Source organism: Phoca vitulina, unplaced genomic scaffold, assembly GCF_004348235.1.
Source record: "Phoca vitulina isolate PV1807 unplaced genomic scaffold, GSC_HSeal_1.0 scaffold1, whole genome shotgun sequence".
NCBI classification, from domain to species: domain Eukaryota; kingdom Metazoa; phylum Chordata; class Mammalia; order Carnivora; family Phocidae; genus Phoca; species Phoca vitulina.
The window spans coordinates 90,721,051-90,742,134 of record NW_022589704.1 but is presented as its reverse complement, the minus strand read 5'-3'; the positions used below and the strand labels follow the sequence as shown (position 1 = coordinate 90,742,134).

Below are 21,084 nucleotides of genomic sequence, written 5' to 3'. Positions count from 1 at the left end.
CTATATACTGTATACATGAGCTGTGGGGAAAAACAACAACAACAACAAAACATTATAGTAGGGTTGCTGCGATGCTGTGATGTGGGGTGAGCTCAAGTTACAGACCTAAACAGGGTCATTACAGAAGCCTCATTTGAACAAGCAGGATGTGGTGGGGGAACTTGAAAGAAGTGAGGAAAGTAGCCTTTCAGATAACTAGGGGAAGAATATTCCAGGAAAAGGGAAGAGCTAGAAAATTACCCTAGGTCCTACATATTAATATTCCTCAAAAAGTTCTTTAGTTGCATAGCTTTGGGGCTACTCTTCTTACCAGCTGGACTCCACTGGTCGGCATTTTGGCTCTAAATACTATGAGGGCCAGTCCCTAAGGTGTGTTCCCATGAAAGGAATGGTCACCAAGAGGAGCCCATTCTGGAAGTGCTCCCTGAGACCAGAACTCTTCGGAAGTTCCTTGGGGCAAATGGCTTAAGTAAACTTGAAAGGAGACAGAAGCTAGTCTATGTTATGCTACCATGGGAAATTAGAGAACTATAAAGAAGTTAGCATAGTACAGCCTTATGTTTGTTTCAAGAGTATGTTTTTAACCAAGACATGTATAGACTCCAAGAAACCCCTTCATTCTGCATTACAGTGTACTTGTAAATTTATGTCCCCTTCCAACATAACACTAAGCACTCACATTGTATATTATGAGGTGGGCATAGAAATGAGAGAGACAGGATGCATCTGCTTGTCACTTGCCACCTTTTCTCTTTGTGTGTTTATCTCCTGTCATTAGGCATCATGATCTTAGGCACTACGTTATTCTCTACCTCAAAACATTGCAAGATACGTGTTTTATAAACTACCTTGGTACTTGTATCTTTTCTTATGTCCTGATTAGCATCTGAAGTATTAGATCCTACATCTCAACTCAGAGGATGGTGAAAAGCATTCTCAGACAATAAATAGTAAGGTGGCCCTGTTTACTAGATAGTATAAGGAAAGCATTTTAAATGCTTAATGTCAGATAACTGAGGGATGACCTGATGCTGGAACAGCTGTGCCTCCAGATCCCTTGTGTTGACTTAGAGAGTCCATTCTGGCTGAAGACACTGTAACACACAAGAATATTGGAAAATGTCAACATCTTTCTTGGAAGTGACACCTCAGATGACCCACCAGCAACTTCCACCATTTCACCAGGAAACAAGAATTTTCATGCAAAAATGGCTGTTTTGCCTCTTAAATGATCATTTAGAATTTGAAATCGAATATAAGACAGCACTATTAAAAGGTGACAGTGACCAATGTAGATTAAAACTCCTAAGAAGATCTGGAGGCAGAAGCTGTGTGGTTGATATAATTACATATCCTGTGTGATATAACTGCACAGAAAAGCCCATGGTTTCAATTCTTGGGTCTGGCACTGAATAGCTGGGCTCTAATAATCCATCCCCCCTTGTCTCTCGTATGTATGAATTTATCCTTATTATGATCTATCTGGGCAGACTCATACAGAGAATTGTATCTGGGTCTCCTGCAGCCTACTTTGATTTGTTTCTATAACAACCCCCTGTGGCCAGCCTGTTTGTCCCTAACATCTCTTTAAGGCATTAAACCCAATTTTAGATTTTTTCGATAAAATTCTTTTTCCTTGAGAAAACTCTGGGGATTTGTTGATGGATCTTTATAGATGATACTGAAGCCAGAGATAGAGCTAAGGAAAAGGATGGCAGGCAACATTTGGCTTGGTTATTGGCCTCCTTTGGCCGTTGGAACTGTGTAAGTGCTGGAACAGAGTTGGTGTGTTGTGAAGAGTTGTTGGTCCAACACCTGCTTCATCCTGTCACTGTGCTAATTGCTGGAGAATTCAGGAAACAGATAACTTTCAGTCTGTGTTCACTTAGTTCATGCATCTTAAGAATCTTGTAAAAAGATCTTCTTTGAATTATGATGGAGTTCCCTCTTGAGAAATTGAAAAGATTTTAAGTCGAAACGCATTTACTCTACCTAACCTACCAAGCATCGTAGCTTCACCTAGCCTACCTTAAATGTGCTTAGAATGCTCATATCAGCTTATAGTTGGGCAAAATCATCTAACACAAAGTCTCTTTTATAATAATATTGAATATCTCCTGTAATTTGTTGACTACTATACTCAAAGTGAAAACCAGAATGGTTGTATGGATACAGAATGGTTGCAGGTGTATCTATAATTTACCCTTGTGATCTCATGGCTGACTGGGAGCTGCGGCTTACTGCCACTGCCCAGCATCACGAGACTATTGGACCATGTATTGCTAGGTGAAAAAAGATCAGAATTCAAAATTCAAAGTATGGTTTCTACTGAATGTGTATCACTTTCACACTATCACAAGTCAAAAATTTGTAAGTTGAGCTACCATAAGTCAGGGACTCTCTGTAACATTACTCTTTAAAAACTAGAGCATCCAGAACGCAATCACCGTATTCTTTCTTTATTTTTTTTTTAATTTTTTAAAATTATGTTATGTTAATCACCATACATTACATCATTAGTTTTTGATGTAGTGTTCCATGCGTCATTGTTTGCGTATAACACCCAGTGCTCCATGAGGTACATGCCCTCTTTAATACCCATCACCGGGCTAACCCATCCCCCCCACCCCCCTCCCCTCTAGAACCCTCAGTTTGTTTCTCAAGAGTCCATAGTCTCTCATGGTTTGTCTCCCCCTCCGATATCCCCCCCTTCATTTTTCCCTTCCTGCTATCTTCTTCTTCTTTTTTTTTTTTTTAACATATAATGTATTATTTGTTTCAGAGGTACAGGTCTGTGATTCCACAGTCTTACACAATTCACAGCTCACCATATTCTTTAAGAGTGTTTAATAGTTGATAATGTTCTTACAAATCATCCCATATCTAGGAATGTGGCTTTTTTGTTTATTTACTTTTTTCCTAGAATGAGTAGCACTTATAAACATGACTGGTTCATTGTAAATGTTCAGAAAACAATGAATGAATGAATGACCACTCATATGCAGGGCAGTTCCAGAGCAATACTATGCTCAGGATACTTTCTTCCATGATTATACTTATTATATAACATGTGTGAAGGATTCAAAGTCATTTCTTATAAAGAGCAGCTGAAATTGGCATCATCAAGGAGATTAAATAAGAACATCTACCCAAGGCAGGGATGGACACATGAAGCATGATATGACATGGTCCCCAATGGCCGCCTTGCTTCTGCTAACAGTGTGTCTGGTTTTCCAGATAAGAAGTTTCTGTTTTCATTAGGTTATAAGAGTAGCCTGAGAAAAGGTGAGGGATGAGATCACAGTCTGAATTTGTAAAAGTTTGCCTTCCAGAACAGAACGGCATGCCTATCACCTACCACGTCTTCTTTATCTTCCCCCATTGATCATCTACCACAGCACTAATACCCTGTACATGATGGGAACTCAGTAGATTTTTGAAATGAATTAATGGATTCATTAAGGTTGCATCGTTTTTTTTTTAAGGTTTTAAACTTTTAATTAGGCAGCTTTCCTGAATGACTTGAGGAGTAAAGGAGTCATGACCTGGAGCCCTCAGGAGACTCTGCTTTAGATAAGAAACAATAGTTTCAAAGAATCTATAAATTGTTTCAAGAGAAGAAGACTGATGCCTTTTTATTGAGTCTGTCTTTTACTGGTGCATATTGTTTCATGAGTCCCCATTGTGCCACTTTAAGTCCTCTTGGATGGAAGATTCGTTCCCCTGTTAGTGTAAGAAAGTTAACGTACTGCTAAGTGCTGTGCATAGTGATAGAAGTCTATTAATAATACATATGTGGAGTTTGGCTAGCGAAGCCATCTGCTGAAGGGCAAAGAGCTTTGCACTTCAGAGTAGCTTTCCATAATCAATAGTCCCTCTCTATTCAATAAAAAATTACTAGAGCATAAAATATCTAAAGTGTGATCTGTTCCCTTTATTTTGGTCATCTGTTCAGCAAAAAATGACAAGTTAATTCTGTCCTAATGCATTTACAACTTTAAAAGGACAACAGACATTATCATAAATTAGTCATGCTGCAATACACTGATTTTTAATATACAGACATTTGATTTGAATACCTTACACTAGGGTTTCAATTCCAAGAGTGTTTGCAAATCTATATGTGCTTAGTCAAACATGACCATTAACGAATGCGATCATTCTTTCAATCTGTCATCATTAAATCACTTAAGATTCTATTCCATGTTGTTTTGCTTTAAATCCAAGTTTTAGAAGGAGAAAAGAAATCCACACTTTGTAAGCAATTCCAAGCCTTGTGAAAGTGATAAAGCATACATTCTAAAGGGCAGAGGTTGCTATAAAACTCTGATGGGCCTGCCATCCTGTTGCTATTAGAATCACTTTATGTCACATTAGTAGGATGGAGGTATTTTAAAAATAGTCACTAAATGTGCCCACTTTTCTAATTTTGGCTTTGCTAATTTAGGATGTCTCTACTCATTGCTTCACAACAATGAATCCATTTCTTACTCCTTCTGCCCTCCCCCCTTCCATTTGAAGAATAGTTTGAGTACAGGATTCCTTGAATTAGATGTCACTGTCTGGAAGACAAGCTGGTTATCTCGGCAATTGAATTTGGAGGCCTTGAATTGCTTTTCCTAGTCCAGAATTTGTCTCTTGTATTTCTTAATGGGAATATGTATTTCTACCGTTAGAAATTTTTCTTTGATTTAATCTTGGTTTCTTCTTTAAGCTGCATGCACCTTCTTAGAATGATAACATTTTAATATTAACTTTTTTTATAGTTTATTTTATTCCAGTATAGGTAACAGATATTATATTAGTTTCAGGTGCACAATATAGTGATTCAGCAATTCCATACATCACCCGGTGCTCATCATGACCAGTGCATGCCTAACTTTTAATATGTATCATGTGGATACATTTATTGACCATTTCCTAAGAGGAGACTTACATTATGGGGAACATATGAAGAGATTGGGCACTGTGTTTCAGGTGTGAGAGAAGGATTTGGAAGGCAGATTCTAGAAAGTAAATGAAGAAAAACTGAATTTCACAGTTACAATACATGATTGCCCTGATATTTGGGTTCTTGTCCCCATTCCTGGGCTGTCTCATTTAAGAATTCATTTCCTCAGACCAAGTCCAAGATTTACTTGTCCTCGTAATGGCTGGGTAGGTAGCTACCTATTGCCAACTGAACTTATTTTCTATATCCTTTGATCAAGTTTCTTTGGTTTGCCATTCACTATTTTAATCTATCTGTCATTTCATTAACAAGATGTGCTTCAGAGTCAGATAAATCTGACTTTGAACCTTGCTCCTCCAATTACTTATATGATCTTGGAAGAATTATTTCTTTTTTATTCCACTTATCCCATCTGTAAAGGGGAAAGCATACTTTCCTCATAGGGTTGTTGGGAAGATTTAATGAGGTTACATGCCTGAATTTGTCAGTGCAGTACCTAGCACAGAGTAGGCGTGCAAAAGCTATTGGTTATTGTTATTATTACTTGAAGGATGTGTCATGATACTCTAGGAGCTCAAATAAATTAACCCTTGGCTATTGTGTTCAGCCAGAACACTTGAAAAAAGCAAATGGATCCTACACATTTGTAGGATGAGCACTGAGTAATGTCTTTCATTCCATGGCTCTCTTAACCCACTTGAGGCATTTCCATAATGGATTTCAAAGTGCCATGTACCCACAGGAGGTAGGACTCTGGCCTTTGAAATTCCCATATTTCCTTCTTAACCAAAGGACAAAATGAGGGTGTGTTAAAAGGCAGCAGAGTTGGGAGAGAGAGGGTGGAAAATGTCTTTGACAGGGACTTCACTGTTGAAGAGAATGTCCCAGGCAGTCAGGCAGCCAACGTGTCTGGGGCTGGAGGACCATTGCTGTCACAGCTTCTAAAAGAGAAAGTGAGTACCATTAGCCAAGAAGACTCCTTTGATTCCTCATTCTGTCAGTCCCTGGAGACACTTTGCCAGGTTGAGGGAGATCGGGATGTTCAGGTTTCATGGTTGTGGGGTGATTTGTTGACTAAACGTAGGTAATGCTTTTGAAACAAATAAAGAGGTTGAGGAAAGACTGTGAAAGACAGGCAGTTAAAAAAGGAATATAGAAGTCCTTTCCTGGTGAGCATTTTCCCTCTGCTGCTTGCTGGGCTGGTGTTTTCTCTGAGGTGGTAAACAATTGAGGTAGTGATAAATGCTTTATATTTTTTCAGAGAATTTGTCATTTGCCAGTGAATAGAATTCAGTGTTGTTGGTTAATGAGCTACCGACAGGGTTTTTGTTACTTTATATAAAACCATAGTCATTAAACTTTTCATTTTTCTCCCTAATGACTTCCAAAATTCTTCCATTACTAATTCTTCTAGGGTCACAATAAATTAATTGAAAAAGCTATTTATACAGCTTGGCCCAGTCCTTTCAAACAAGCAAACAAATTGCTGTGACTTGCTGTAATTCTGAACTCTGTGTTTCTTTTATGTTCTTTGCTGAATTTTGGTTGTTGGAAGTTAGGCCATGGTATTCCTGGATCTCTAACATTAGGACTTGATGAAATCAATGAAATCCTCATACATAAAACGTTACTCTGTGTGTGTGTGTGTGTGTGTGTGTGTGTGTGGTGTTTTCTGTGGGAGCAAGGAGCAAATGTACATGTAGAAGGATATAAGCAGAAAGGGAATTAGCATTTATTGAACATTTGTTATGTGCTGTGTTCAGCATGTGGCTTTATTATACCCATTTTACAGATGAGAAAACAGAACTGGGCCAAGGTCACATGTGCCTAGTAAGTGGCAGAGCATAGGTCCATTGAGCTGAAAATCATGGCTGTTGTCTATACCACACTGTTCCCCTTTTTGCCTACCTTATTTGCTAATCATATCATAGGAGTTTCCTACTCAGTTGCTGTATCTGACCCCCTCCTTAATGGCCAGGGAGCTCTTCTGCTAGGCAACCGGTGGAGGAAGAGGGTCTGAAGTGAGCCCTTGGTAACCATCCCCCCCAACAAACCCTTACCCCATTGCACCTTGCCCTGGAATACAGAGCCACCTGCCCTGAGACTCCGATACATGAGGGATAAGCCTTTTGCTTGAGTGACCACGGAGAACAGGGTGAGAACTTTGAGTGAGGAGAAAAGGCTTCAGAACTTGACCTCTGGAGAAGGCCTGCCTCTGGGAAGAACCAAACTTTTCTCGGTCTCTCACGCCCGGGAATTGGAAACAGATTATTGTCTGTATTGCCTGCCTAAGCAGGACCTACACTCCGAAGTTTTGTCCTGCCTACTGACTAAGCTTCCAGCCTTGGAGAACCACGTGAAAATGAAGTAGGGAAGCTGAGGGCGATCAGTTGTATCACAACAAACCCCACAGGATTGTCCAAATCCTTTTCCTACCATGGGATTTTCATAAGACTTATGATTGTCAGCTCTCAAGCTTTTTAGAGTGATGCCATGCATTGTGAAGGAGTTTGATCACTATTAGGTTTCTTAGAGATTTGCTTTCTTATTTTGATGTCTGTGACTTGATTTCAATTTTACGCTAGTTTCTGAAAGGCGAGGGTTTTTGTGACACGCACTTATTTTTATTGCTTTTTTTTTTTTTCTTTTAAGCAGTCGCAAAGGTGAGGAATTTTTCCTCAAATCTGAAATGGGACAGCAGTTATGAGAATGTTCTTAGGTTTTGTTTATTTTTCTAGAAGTTAATGAGACTATGGGTATTTATGTGAATGCTGTAGGGTTCTATTAATGCTGTGGGCTTGAAGAATGTTGTAATAATCCCCAAAAGGAAATTCTGTCTGAAATATTCTCCAGGTCTGAGTGCAGTGTTGTTATGGTTGTTTTGTTTTCAGCAAGCTGTGTACAAACTCTGTTGTGTTTTCTGTCCTTGTGTGTGTGTGTGTGTGTGTGTGTGTGTGTGTCTATTACTATGTATCTTAACCAGGAAGATATATTCCTAAATCAGTTTAAATAACAATATTTCTGCATATATAAAAAAGTAACTCATCAGTTAAATGTAGTGCCACATTGTTAACTCATTTTTAATGTGTATGCCTTCATCCCATTGGGGTCAAATAAATAGAAATACTTTCCTATATCAAGGAGGTTGAAAAGTTGGTCATCTCTATCCATTTAAAACCATGTATCCCCAACTTCGCACATTCACACACTACTACTCCACTAATTTCAAAAGGCTGACTTTCACATAGTCATCCAGAAGTCTGTGAAGTGATACCCCATGACAAGGTCAGCTGCTATGGAATAGGCTCATCTGGTTTCCATCTTCTTCCTCTGATTCTTCACTCTCTTATGGCTTCAGGGCTGAGACACAACCCCTGTGTTTATCCGTATTTCCTTTCTTCACTCCTCTCATCCCATACTGCTACCATGAGAGGCTACTGGGATTTTTTTTTCCCTAGGAGATAAAAGGGATTTAGTACCCAAAGCCAATTGACTTTTTTATCCATAGGTGAAGATTTGGCCCTAGAAAAAGAGATTATTACATACATTTGATGTCGTGACTTACATTTTCTTTAGAATCTTATATTTTCCTTACTTCTTCTTTTGAATAAATCAAATTTCTTTTAAATAAATCCAGGTATTCCTGGAGGACCTCTGAATGGAAAGAATGCCAAGTCTCTCTTCTCCTCGAGCAGCAGGACCCCCACTGGCATGTGACGGGACCCGTTTGTGGAGGTGGGATCCAGACCCGGGACGTATACTGTGCCCAGAGCACCCCAGCATCCACCGCACAGAAGGCCAAGGAAGGTAGGCAGCCAGTTCCAGGGACAGATGGTGCTGCTGATTGGAAGGGAAATCAACTCTAACACCATATCCTCATATTCTCCTTGATATTATGGACCCTCAGCCCTCATAGATTTAATATTTGTTTTGTCGAGAATTTGCAGATCAGTCCTAAGTTTTGCTACTTGCAATAATTGGGAATAGTTAAAAATAAGAGCAATAATAATAACGTCAGCCTCAAAGGATCATTGTGAAAATTAAATGAGAAAATATACCTAAGCGCTGTAGCAAAAATAAATGCTACCAGCTGAGAGGGGCTGGTAGGCTGCAGTGAGTCAATTGGTCACGAATTAGTAGCATTCTTTTTTTGTTTTGTTTCATTTTCTCCCAAGAAGGTTGTTTGTATGAATTTGTGAATGTAGGAATTTAAGACATGTCACCTTCAAATGTTGAGGATCTAGTTTTACTGGCAAGTTTCAAGTAATGTTGAAAGGAAAAGAGAAAGGAGGCAGAGGAGGAGGAGAAACAACTTTTCTCCACATTAGGCTCTCTGATAGGCAGGTACAACCTCAGCAGGAGTCCACTTGTTCCAGAGTTTGAGACAGTGATAACAGATAGGGACTGAAAAACTGGGCCAGATTTATTTATGTCTATTGATTGAAAGCCAAAAGTGAGCAATAATGCTTCTACTCTGGAAGAATGCGTGGCCTGTCCCAGCCACATCAGAGGACATAGCAGTGCCCTCTGCAGAAGTAGTCAAGGTGGGAAAGTTTTCTTGAGTATGTACATAAATCCTCTACTGTAGAATTTGGTTATAAAGGCATGATGCAAGCTTTCTTGGCATGGAAGTGCATGCATTTTACCCTATAAAGCTTTTCATACCAGGTACTTTTTTTTGAGTTTATGTGACATGGCCTCTCAACATTCCAGAGGCGTCTACAGCCATAACCTTGGATAATTCACCCTCTCACTCATAGAGTCTTTACGGATCTTTACAGAATCCTTAGTGTTTGCTTGAACAATTAAAGTTACAGTGTTTCATTCAATTTTCTTCCTTATCTAATGTCACTTTTGAAAAGTGACAGTTTACACACTTTCTATTCCAGGGTAGAACATGACTATGCTTACTTCTCTGACTTTGGAATAACAGAATTTAGATAAAGAACTCTAGATTATTCTTTCAGACCTTGGTAATTGTTTTAGTCTAACTCTCTTTCTTCCTTTTTACTATTGTCTATAGTACTAGGGTTTCCAGGGGTCAGCAACTGCATTAAAGACATAGTATAGCCTACTACGAACTTGGTAGTCATTAACAAAGGCTTTATTTTGCTCTTGTGTGGAACTGAACAGGAAAGATTGTTCAGCTATTACTTTCCATTCTTATAAACACCTAATTTCCTACTGTTAACATTTATAGATATACCTTGACACATCTGACAACATGAGAATTTCTTCTTGGTTCAAGTTAAACGTAAGAGAACAATTGAATTGCTATTTTAAGTGACCAGTGAATGTGTTTGCCCAATTAAAGAGGCCAGATTTAAATGTTTCTAACCTTTTCTGCTAATGCAGTAATAAAGGCCAAAATTAGGGGCACCTGGGTGGCTCAGTCGTTAAGTGTCTGCCTTCGGCTCAGGTCATGATCCCAGGGTCGTGGGATCGAGCCCCACATCAAGCCCCGCATCGGGCTCCCTGCTCCGTGGGAAGCCTGTTTCTCCCTCTCCCACTCCCCCTGCTTGTGTTCCCTCTCTCGCTGTGTCTCTCTCAGTCAAATAAATAAAATCTTTAAAAAAAAAAGGCCAAAATTGGTGACAGGTGTTGCATTTCAGCTTTTGTGAACATTGCCTTTTTTTATGTTAGATTGTAGAGAGAGAAGGAATTTTAATAGCATTGATTTTGGAAACTCTTTTCTCAATGACAATTGACTTTCCCACAGGTTAATTTTTCCTTAGACTCTAGGATACTCTCTTCAATCTCTAGAGTCAAATTGCTTGACTTTTCTTCCCTATAAAATCCCACCATCCACTATGAGTTCGCTGCTCTGCATTTCAAGAACCTGATCTTAGAGGAACACAACTCTTGGGGAAAACACTACCATCACCACCCATGAATCAAAACCAAAGCCAAAACCAAAATAAAGCACCAAACCAAGACCCATTTCCATAGGTCTCTCATGCAATAGAATAAAATAGAATCTAAATTCCAGAATGCGGAGGAAAAAAAAAAACCCTAAAGGAATGCTAATTGTATCCCAAGTGCCTCCAAGTCTCTTACATAGGCTGGATACTGAGGTAGAATTCTCTGTTAGCAACTTAGACATCCCAGTCCCCATTTAACCTCAATTCATGGTGCTTAGAGAAATGGCATAATACCTATGGCATATTTACCTAGTTCTTTTGTTCAGTGTTCATGTGATGTTTTAAATGCAGCCAAAATAGTGCTGTAACAATCAATATGAGAAGCATTACCTGCAATAGTAGCCAAGCCAATAGAATTGGGAATGAAAATGTAGAAGAGTATTTATGATCTTGTTTACCAGTTATTGTGGAGAGAATTGTGTTTCTCATGTATAATTCAGAAATACCAGCAAGAGTGATGCTTACCTGTAAGTCTAAAAGTTTGGTTTGGTGAGACCATTTTCTTGTTGCTCTTTTCTCAAATGAAATTAAAACTACTCAGCCTGCATTCAAGCATCATTTATCAGGAGATAAAGCATTGAAATAAAGAACACACCTTCAAAATCTAATAAAGACTGGGACATAGATATTTTCCATTCATGAAAACATGGCCCGGAGACTGAAATATCAACAAATATGGAGTGAAATGACATAGAGATAGAATGTATTTATATGGTGAAGAACCCCCCCTCCGAAAAAAAAAAAACCTAAATAAAAAATTGGGGAAAGGTATTGGTGTGCTTGCAATTAAGAAGAACACTTCCTGAATTTTTTTCTTATTTCAGATTCATTATTTGACATTAAATGGACACAGCTCTTTTAAGGATGGGACACAGTTTAGCTTTGAGTTGTTAAATGCATTAGTTGCTTCCTCCACTCCAGTAAGATTAAGTAGTTCTTAAAAGTCCTACATCTTTATCATGTTGGGCCCAGAGTTGACATTAAGGAAGTACATGGTCAGATAAGGGAATGTGTCCTGGAATGTTAAGTAGTATATGGAGACTTAATGTATTTTGGGTGTAAGTAGTGTATGGAGACTTCATATGTTTGAGTTGCAGGCTTTAATTTTGACCTGTATAGAACTTTGATAAGCCACGTGAATGTTGTTCCTGTCTTTTGGGTCATTATATTGTTTTTAAATATATTGATTTGGTGAGTAAAAAGTGGATGAAAAATCAGTCTTTTTTTTTTTTTTTAGTAATTCATTAAGTGCCAGCTATGTTTTAGGCTGTGTACTAGACACTGATATGATGAAGGTGCCTCTCATTACTTTATAGTTTTTTTTTTAAGTTGGAACAGCAATCGAACTAACAGTTATGCTATAGTGTCATAAGTAATGTGATCATTATATATATAATATGGCTAAAACCATTTAATGATGTCTGAGGGTTATCTTCATAAAGGAGGTAATGCTTAAAAAGAGTTTGTAGGATCATTAGGAAAGAATGTTCTCAGTGGGGGCAGAGGGGACATATGGAAAGGAATGGAGACATTTGTGTTCAGTGGTGGCATGTGAATTGCTGTGAGGGGAGCCCAGGGAATAAGGAAGTGACAGTGACACTGGAAATCTAGGCCTTTTGTGCTATCCTGGAGGTGAGACTTTGTTTTTGAGATATGGGTACAGCCTTTCTTTCCCCACTGCAGGTTTTTAAGCAGACAAGAAATCTCATATTCTTAGCTGTCTATAAGAATGCATAAATGTCAGTATACCAAGAGAATTCTCGGGAGCGCTCATGTCCTACTTGCAAACTTATCTGGTTATCCAAGAAGTTTTTGAGATATGAAATAAAGTAATTTACATTATGAACAGATGAACAGATTTTTTAAGGGGCAATTGAAAGAGATATCTATTCCACCATCATTTGAGGGCCTATCTTTAGAAATTGGTTTTAAAGTCAATAAACTCATTTGGGTGTGAGAATAAAGTTTAAGGAAAAAGTGCTCTTAGAACTTCCTTTAGTGTTGACTCTTAGAGGAGAAATGGGTTAACAGCATTTTTCTCTCACTTTATGCTAACAGAGACACAGAAATAACTGAATGAATAATTAACAGCAGGCTATTTGATGGCAGTTCACATGAGACCAAAAGATAGAAGACAATTGTAATCATTCTACTTTGGAAACATCCTCAATTATTGGATGTTGGGGTTATAGCTGTAGGAGAAAGTCAGTATATGTATAGTTCAAATAATACATATTTATATTTCAAATATTCTCTCCAGACGTTCTCTCCAAAGTGTGAAAGCTGAGAAAAGTTTAGGAAGAGAATATTAGATATTTAAAGGCAATTAGGTCACCAGGAGCCTAAACTGAGATTGGTTTCTACTGGTTCCATTTCATTGCTTATGTATCTAAGTTTAGTGTTTTTTTTTTTTTTTAAATCAAGTATAACAAACTAATTTTAGTGTGATACGGCAAATGTTTGTTGAATTACAGTGCTTAGCAGAATATTGAAGAGTTCTTACTTTACCAGTCATTAAATTATCAGGCTGTTCTTGACATTAAAAATGTCTTATTTAGCTCAAGATATAATTCAGATGATTGAAATGGGAATAGGAGGGAGCTGGCCTGGACAAATGATAGAGGTGGGATATTTGAAGAGAAAGTCTAGCATTAAGTAGAGGCTACTCCTGGGAAAAATAAATGACTTGTGGAAAAATGGGCCTTTTAGACAACACGTGAGTGAGTCCTGCTTAATTTGATTTCCTGAAGAGGAAGAACGCATGTGCTTCTTCATGCAATATATTGTTATATATTTTTTCAAAATCAGCACAACAAAACTGATAATTCAGTGCCATGTGCTACTGAAACCAAAGCTTGTGGCATCATGCAGGAGCAAGATTGTCAAGGACCTAGAACTAAATGCGAGTTTGAATTTTCTAATTCTTTTACCAGTGGTATTTTAGCTTTGCTATTCCTCCTGCACTAGGCTCATACCCCTGTAAAACACATCACTTTTTGCCTGATATCCAGTCATTGATATCATTGTCCTTGTCACACATTAGGCTATAAAGCCCTTGAAGGCCATTCTTGAGGTCCTACTTTGTATTTCCAAGTGCCAGAGCCCAGCATGTAAATAGAAAATTGCAAATGCATGTGGAATTCAAAATGAAAAGCCCATCAAGTGAGAGACTGATATATTAAGTTTTGTTGGATTCTTTTTGCTTTATGGACAGCACAGAGAAAGAGATTGCTTTACTGTTAAAAAAAAAAAAAAAAAGCCAAAATGATCTGCTGTTTGGATATCAGCATTCCTTGCCAAGCCCAGGTGGTCCACAGGGCCTGGAACGGAATCAGGTAAAATGGAATATCTGAGGATCATGAAGTGATGGAAATGGTCCATGGGGAAAGATTGAGAAGGAATGCAAAGGAGAAAACAAGGAGGGTCACTGGGCCAGGGAGGTCTGCTTGGACTCAAACAGTGGCTTTGCCGAGTGATCTTGGCCTGTTACACTAAGTAGTTGATTTCTGAATAATTTCCAGAGTTAAATATATTCCTCTTGTTCTCTAGAGAAAAAAAGATTATAGAAGCCATAAATGCTTTCAAATTATCTATGTCCATCTGTTTTAGTTTTGATCTTCAACAGTCTAGGAAGGGAGATCTGTTCAGTCAAAGAATAAATACCTTAGGAGAAAATGAAGATTTTAGGGAAGAAGAGATTAAACCAGTGGGATGTGGGGAGTATAGGATAGGTTCATGAAGAAGAAAACTTTTACGTGGACACAAAAGAAGGGCAGATGTTTAGACAGGTGTTCATGTGAAGGGGACAGAATCCCAGGTAAAACAAACCATTGGAGTAAAGGCACAGAAGTAGAATGTCATAGAACATACTTAGAGCAAAACCAGGAATGAAGTTGGACATGAATATGGGGCAGCTGAAGGTAAGTGCTGTGGATTTAAGGTAGTCAGGTGGAATTCTAGGCTATGGTATTAGGCTTTATAATGATCAGACCATGAGATGGTAGGAATTACACTATTACCTTCTTTATCCCTGTCCAACGCCCTGAGCTCCAACAATACGGAACACTTTCTTTAGCTTTCTAGGCCTTGGGAGCCAGTGTCTGTCTGACCACTGACCACTATCCTCTGTCTCCCTCTCTAGCCCCCAACCTCCAACACAAACCTCTTCTCTGGCTCTGGCCTGTCACCTGGATCACACCTACTTCTCAACAATTGCTCCTTCTGGGAACCTTTAGAGACCACCTGGGGTCTCTGGTCCTCAATGGTCAAAGCACTTTGTCTCACCCCATTGCAATTGCTTGCTTGTGTGCACCATTAAGCAGGGTACTCTGCAAGGTCAGGGGCTGTATCTGTTGTTCATTGTTGTTTCCCCAACACTCAGCACCGTCTCTGGCACAGAAAAGATACTTGAATTGAATTCAAGCTCTGCCCCTTCTCATATTCCTTTCCACCTTCTTTCTTTCTCTTGGTTGATGCTCTACAAGCATGTAGATCTACTTTCAGACTTGGGTAAGATACCACATTGTGATGTGTGGGCTCTGGCTTCCTGAGGAGCAGCTGAGGGGCTAAGGTGTTGCAACCTGGAAGTGGAGGAGACTTAGCTCCTTAAGGCGTGAAACTTCACCAGGAGGAAACAGGATTGAGGAGGGAGCCAGGCTATTTCCAGTGCACCTGTATATTATTCCAATATATTGTCGCAGTCCTTCCAGAGAAATTCTGTTTTCCAAATACATGAACCTGCTATATATCTGTGTGGTTTAATGCAAAATGGTAGTCAGCACAGTAACACATCACATAGCATTTCTTCATATTTCCTTTGCTTGCTTCGCTCCTCCCTCTTTCTCTCCATCACTGCCTCCTGACCTTGTACCTCCCAGATAAAGTATTAACACCTGAATTCTCATTGCAGGCTCTGCTTTCTAGAGGGCTCAGTCCCAGCAAAACAATGAATATGTGTCAAATGAAAGAATGAGAGACACTGTTTTTAAGGATTTACTCTACTAGTCTAGATGAGACCTGGTACCAGCCTGTAGTATGACGGGGGCTGTAAACAACTCTTCTTTTCGTCTTTTATTCTCCTTCTCTCTTCTCCCCAACCTCATTTTTCTTCCTCTTCTTTTATATATTTTTCTCTTCCTCATCATCCAGTTTTTTTCATTTCTTCCCCTTCCTCATCTTTTCCTCTTTTTTTCATCTTGCATAAATCTTGAGAGCAGCAACGGTTTTAGTAACTGTGGTAGACGACACAGCAGTTAGCACTGCGTCAGGCCAAAGGCAGATAAGAGCTCAATGGATATTTCTTGAACAAATGAATAAACCCTCTGCATATAGTCTTACCCTTCCGTTTTAGGCATTTCTTTTCACTTCGGAACAACTTTTCCCTTTATTTCAATTGTTCACATACACCTGCACTTCATTAATGAACAGTTAGATTCTCCTTTTCAGGGTAGAAGATTGCATTTAGAAAAACATGCTGAGACTAGTGCATTTACAATCTTTACTTGGGTGTCTTACTGAACTTCATTTTGTCAGCTGGATTAGATTTTTCATGAACACCTAGCCAAGAGGTAATGAGGTTCCCCTTGGCAGTGCAATTTCTGAAACAAAGTTATTCCTTCCAAATCTATTTCTCCAGCCTTGTTGAATATGTGAATTCCCCGGCAAGGAGGATATAGAAGAATCTTTCCCCTTATTGTCCAACTCTTCTGCAGGAAAGTTTCACAGTTTCCTCCTCAACTTATTCTAGTACTTAGCATTTTCCATGCTCTACTTTGAATTTGTCATCAGGTTCTGTCCTCAAGAGAGGAGTTGCTTAGTAAGACCTCTGTGTGCTTAAGATGGGTTAAATGACTCCTTGTGTCATCTAGCCATTTTTTTAGGCATACTGGGAGGGGGTGGAGAATCAATCCCCACATCAGTGGAAAAGCTGGAAACCAGCTGAATTGCGGTGCCACTTCTCATTCAAACATTCTGTGGGTCTCCATATGGAAAATATAATTACAGTTCATTTTATTCTTTTAAGAATTGTTTTTCTAAGACTTTAATTCTGTTTCCGACTCTTGGTGAAATGTATCCAAGGTGTCCCAGTTCTTTCTAGACACAGAGCTCAGTACTGGACCCTGATAGTTCTATGTAAATAATATATAGCATTTTAAATTCGGTGTTCCCCAGATTCTTCATTATCCTGCACAATCCCATATCAGATCCTTTTCCAGTGTTCCAGAATTAGGAAATTGTCTTTCTTCCTGCCAAGTGCTTATGCTAGAAACCTGAGCAACATCCTTGATATTTTACTGTCATTCATCTCTTTGCCCACATTCAATCTAGCACCACATCCTGTTAATTCTACTTCCAAATATATACTTGGTTTATTCCATTTATTTTATCTATTTCCTCTTCTAGCATTATTTCTCACATGAACTGCTATAATAGTTTCCTAGAGGATTTTCCTCCTACTCTTCTCCTTCTAAATAGAGGGGGAGCATGGGCTTGCAGACCCACTACCTCTGTCTTACCCTGTCACTTATAAGCTGTGTAATCTTGGATGAGTTAATACTTTCACCTTCAGCTTCCTCATCTATTAGATAGAAATAACGATAATTCCTGGCTCATCAAATGAACATACACATGCACACACTTACACACCACTTAGAACAGAGCCTTATATGATAAGCACTTAATAACTATTAGCTATGATTATTTTTCTTCTCCATACTTCTGCCAAAGCAACCTTATAGGAAAGCTTATCTGAGTGTATGATTCCCATGCAAAATGACTTCAGTGACTTTTTCTAAATTAAAACTTCTTTAACATCACTCACAGAGCCATGTATGATCTGGCCCTTGCCTACCTCTGCAGCCTTCCCTTGCTCCACTGCCCCTTCCACTCATTCTATTTCAGCCACACTTGGTGGCCTCGGGGAAGTTTAGGTGACCATTCTGTGCATGAGTTTCCATCTTGTGGTTAAAAGCTAGCATTGCATCATCTAGATAGCAAACATGAGCATCACAGACCTGGGACTTAAGCATCCTGACTCAGAGCTAAGTCACTTCCACAGTCCACTGAGGAGACTAGTCATTGTCCCTGTCTCAGTGCAGAGGAGGATAGGAGGATGAGAGGCCCGTGGAAAGTGGGATGTCTGGCTGAGCGGCCACTTTCTAGCAACAGCTGTATGCTTTGGAAGGGAAATGCCAATCTTTGAGGGGCAGCTCACTGTCTCTGACACAGGCCTTATTTCCTGTCAATCATCTCCCCGTATTATTCCTAAGGTTGTGGTAACGAATTACCACAAATTTAATGACTTAAAACAACACAAATGGATTATCTTATAGTGCTGGAGGTCAGAAGTCCCAAATGGGTCTCACGGGGCTAAAATCAAGATGCCAGCAGGGGTGTGTTCCTTTTGGGGGCTGTGAGGGAGAATCCTTTCCTTGCTTTTCCCAGCTTCAAGGGGGCTCCCCTTATTTCTTGGCTCATGACTCCTTCCTCTATCTTCAAAGCTAGCAACATACCATCTTCAAATGTCTTTCTGACTATGACTCTTATGCCTCCTTCGTCCATGTATAAAGACCCTTGTAATTACATTGGGCACACCCTGATAATCCAGGATAATCTTCCCATCTCAAGGTCAGCTGATCAGGAATGTCCGTTCCATACGACCTTAACTTCCCTTTGTCACATAACCTAATATTCACAGGTAGTAGACAGTAAGATTTAGACATGTTTGGATGGCCATTATTCTGCCTACCCAAACCCCTCCCACTTCTTCTGAGATATAAATAATACTTGGGTTTATTAAAATGAAACAAGAGGGTCATCCTTATGAATATATGGATTATCTGGTGTGATGTAACGGGGTACAGAGGTCCAGTTAGCTTAGTAAGAACAAACTTAGTTCTGAAGTGGGGATTCCCATGTTTGAGCACCAGCTCCCCCATTTCCTGGCCATGTGATGTTGGGCAAGTCATACAGCCTCTTTCAGTGTCCAGTTTTCTCATGTGTAACATGGAGATGCCAAGAGATTTGTCAAGATTAAATGAGATGATCTGTGTTTAAAGGAGAAACAATTATAGTGCAGTGCCTGATGCATAGTAAGCATTCAGTAAGCTGGTTTTCTCCTTTTCAGATGCTGAAGGCTTTGCTTTTTTGTGCTTTCACACATTTACTGAAGCCCTGCCATAGGCTAGACATTATATGAAATATTAGAGATCGAGGGATGAACAAATCAACCTTAAATATTAGGAAGTCAAAGCCAATTTGGAGAGAGAAACATAAAAACAAATCATGTAGGTTTAATACAATGAGTGTTATGTTACGGGTGTTGTAAAGAGCATTTTTAAGATAAAGGATTAAAAAGCAAACAACCTAGAAGACGAAAGATTACGCTGTTGAAAGTTTCTGTTGAAATGCCAACACTTCAGCTTTCTCATCTGTGAAATGAGATGTTCGAATATGATCCAGTGGCAAAATCTGTTTTAGTAATAAGATTATGTAATCTATTCTCTCTTGGAAGGGGTTAAGTTGAACAGCCAAAAGGGCATGACCCAGGCACCGGCCTGGACACTTTACTGGCCTGCATCTAGTACAACATGTGGGTGAGGGATCACTCCTTAAGCTCCCTAGCAGTTAATACCTACTTGAGCTTAGTCAGTCATTGAGAACATAGCACTACCCTGAGTTCTCTATGAGCTTTCAGAACTGACCCCTCATACATTTGGTACTGTACTAGAAATTTGGGAGTTGGGTACATCAGCATCCCTCTCAAAGCATCCCAGTTGATTTTAATGGAAGAAGCCCACAGACCATGTGTTAAGCATTCCATTGCAATAGTTCAACACAGAAAAAGTGGTAGATGTGAGAATTTTGGAATGTATAATAGAACACGTGACGGAAGTTTAGATTTTTCAAAAAATTTCCCAGGGCTGTTCTGTTACTTAATTGAAATGATCAGTCATAAAGTGACTCTCCAGGATTTCTTAGCACACAGAGCGTTGAAAGACAAACAGTTCTGAGAATCACACAGAGCCCATTGTAGGAAGAGCTATTTGTAAGCTTGAATATGAATAACTGACATACACACATATCAAGAACTGGGAAGGATCTCAGATATCAGTCTACTTGCAAGCTAACATGTTAGCTGGCAACTGTTCTATAGATACCGACAGAAGACGCGAGCCCCCTGGTCAGAGACGAAGGGTAGTTTGTTACCTGCAGTAGCGTCAGTCACTGAGTCTGTGTTTGTTTCTGGAGCCCCAGCTCACACAGTGCAACACGTCAGCAGGGACACACACGCCACACACACCAAGTGCCTTCTGTGACAGGAGAGACATACTGAGCTTCAGAAATCCCAATCTTTGATAAGGGGACTGAAAAAAACCTGCACAACCTTTGCCCCAGAGGATGACATTATCCTTCTCTTCCAAGGCTATTTGCTATATAAACATCCTTGGAAAGGTAGTTTGGAACAAAAGCTGTCAGTATCTCTAATGACAAGATATGCAGAAATACGACAAATCCACGGAGAAATTGTCTTCCAGCAACAACACACACATGCACGCGCACGCACCCACACATACACACTTTCCAGGGCACCTGGGTGACTCAGTCAGTTAAGTGTCTGCCTTTGGCTCAGGTCATGATCTCAGGGTCCTGGGATCGAGCCCTGCATCGTGCTCCCTGCTCAGCGGGGAGTCTGCTTCTCCCTCTCCCTCTACTGTTCCTCCTGCTTGTGCTTTCTCTCTCTCTTTGTCAAATAAGTAAATAAATAAATAAATAAATAAATAAATAAATAAATAAAATCTTGAAAAAATAATAGTAATATATCCCTTTCCATTAAAATATAACTAAAATGAAAAAAAATAAAAAAAATAAAAAATAAAAAATAAAAAAATAAAATAAAATAAAATAAAATATAACTAAAATGGTTGCATATAGTGAGTGATATGTCACTTTTCCAATTATAACCAGGAGCCGTGTCTCCACTATGTGAAACAATAAAAATACCCCATGTCCCCTAAAATCTTTGATTGTCCAAAAGCAACCTTACATTTTGATATCCTACTTTGTGTTGTTAATTCAAAAAAGGAAAGTTTTATAGCCAAAAAATAAAAGCAGCAGTTACTTTTCTTTAGAAAATGACCTCTCTGTTATGAAAATTACAGCACACACACTCTTGGGATATATGTTCTACTTTCCTGAAGCAAACAGATATTA

General features: G+C 39.2%; 1 protein-coding gene across 1 annotated transcript in view; it reads left to right on the top strand.

Moving 5' to 3' along the window:
* Positions 1 to 21,084, top strand: part of THSD7B (thrombospondin type 1 domain containing 7B) — an 870,666-nt gene that overhangs the window by 349,170 nt on the left and 500,412 nt on the right. Inside the window, exon 5 of the mRNA XM_032411208.1 lies at positions 8,589 to 8,758. Within this exon, the coding sequence (XP_032267099.1) occupies positions 8,589 to 8,758 (170 nt within the window). The remainder of the gene's footprint in view (positions 1 to 8,588; positions 8,759 to 21,084) is intronic.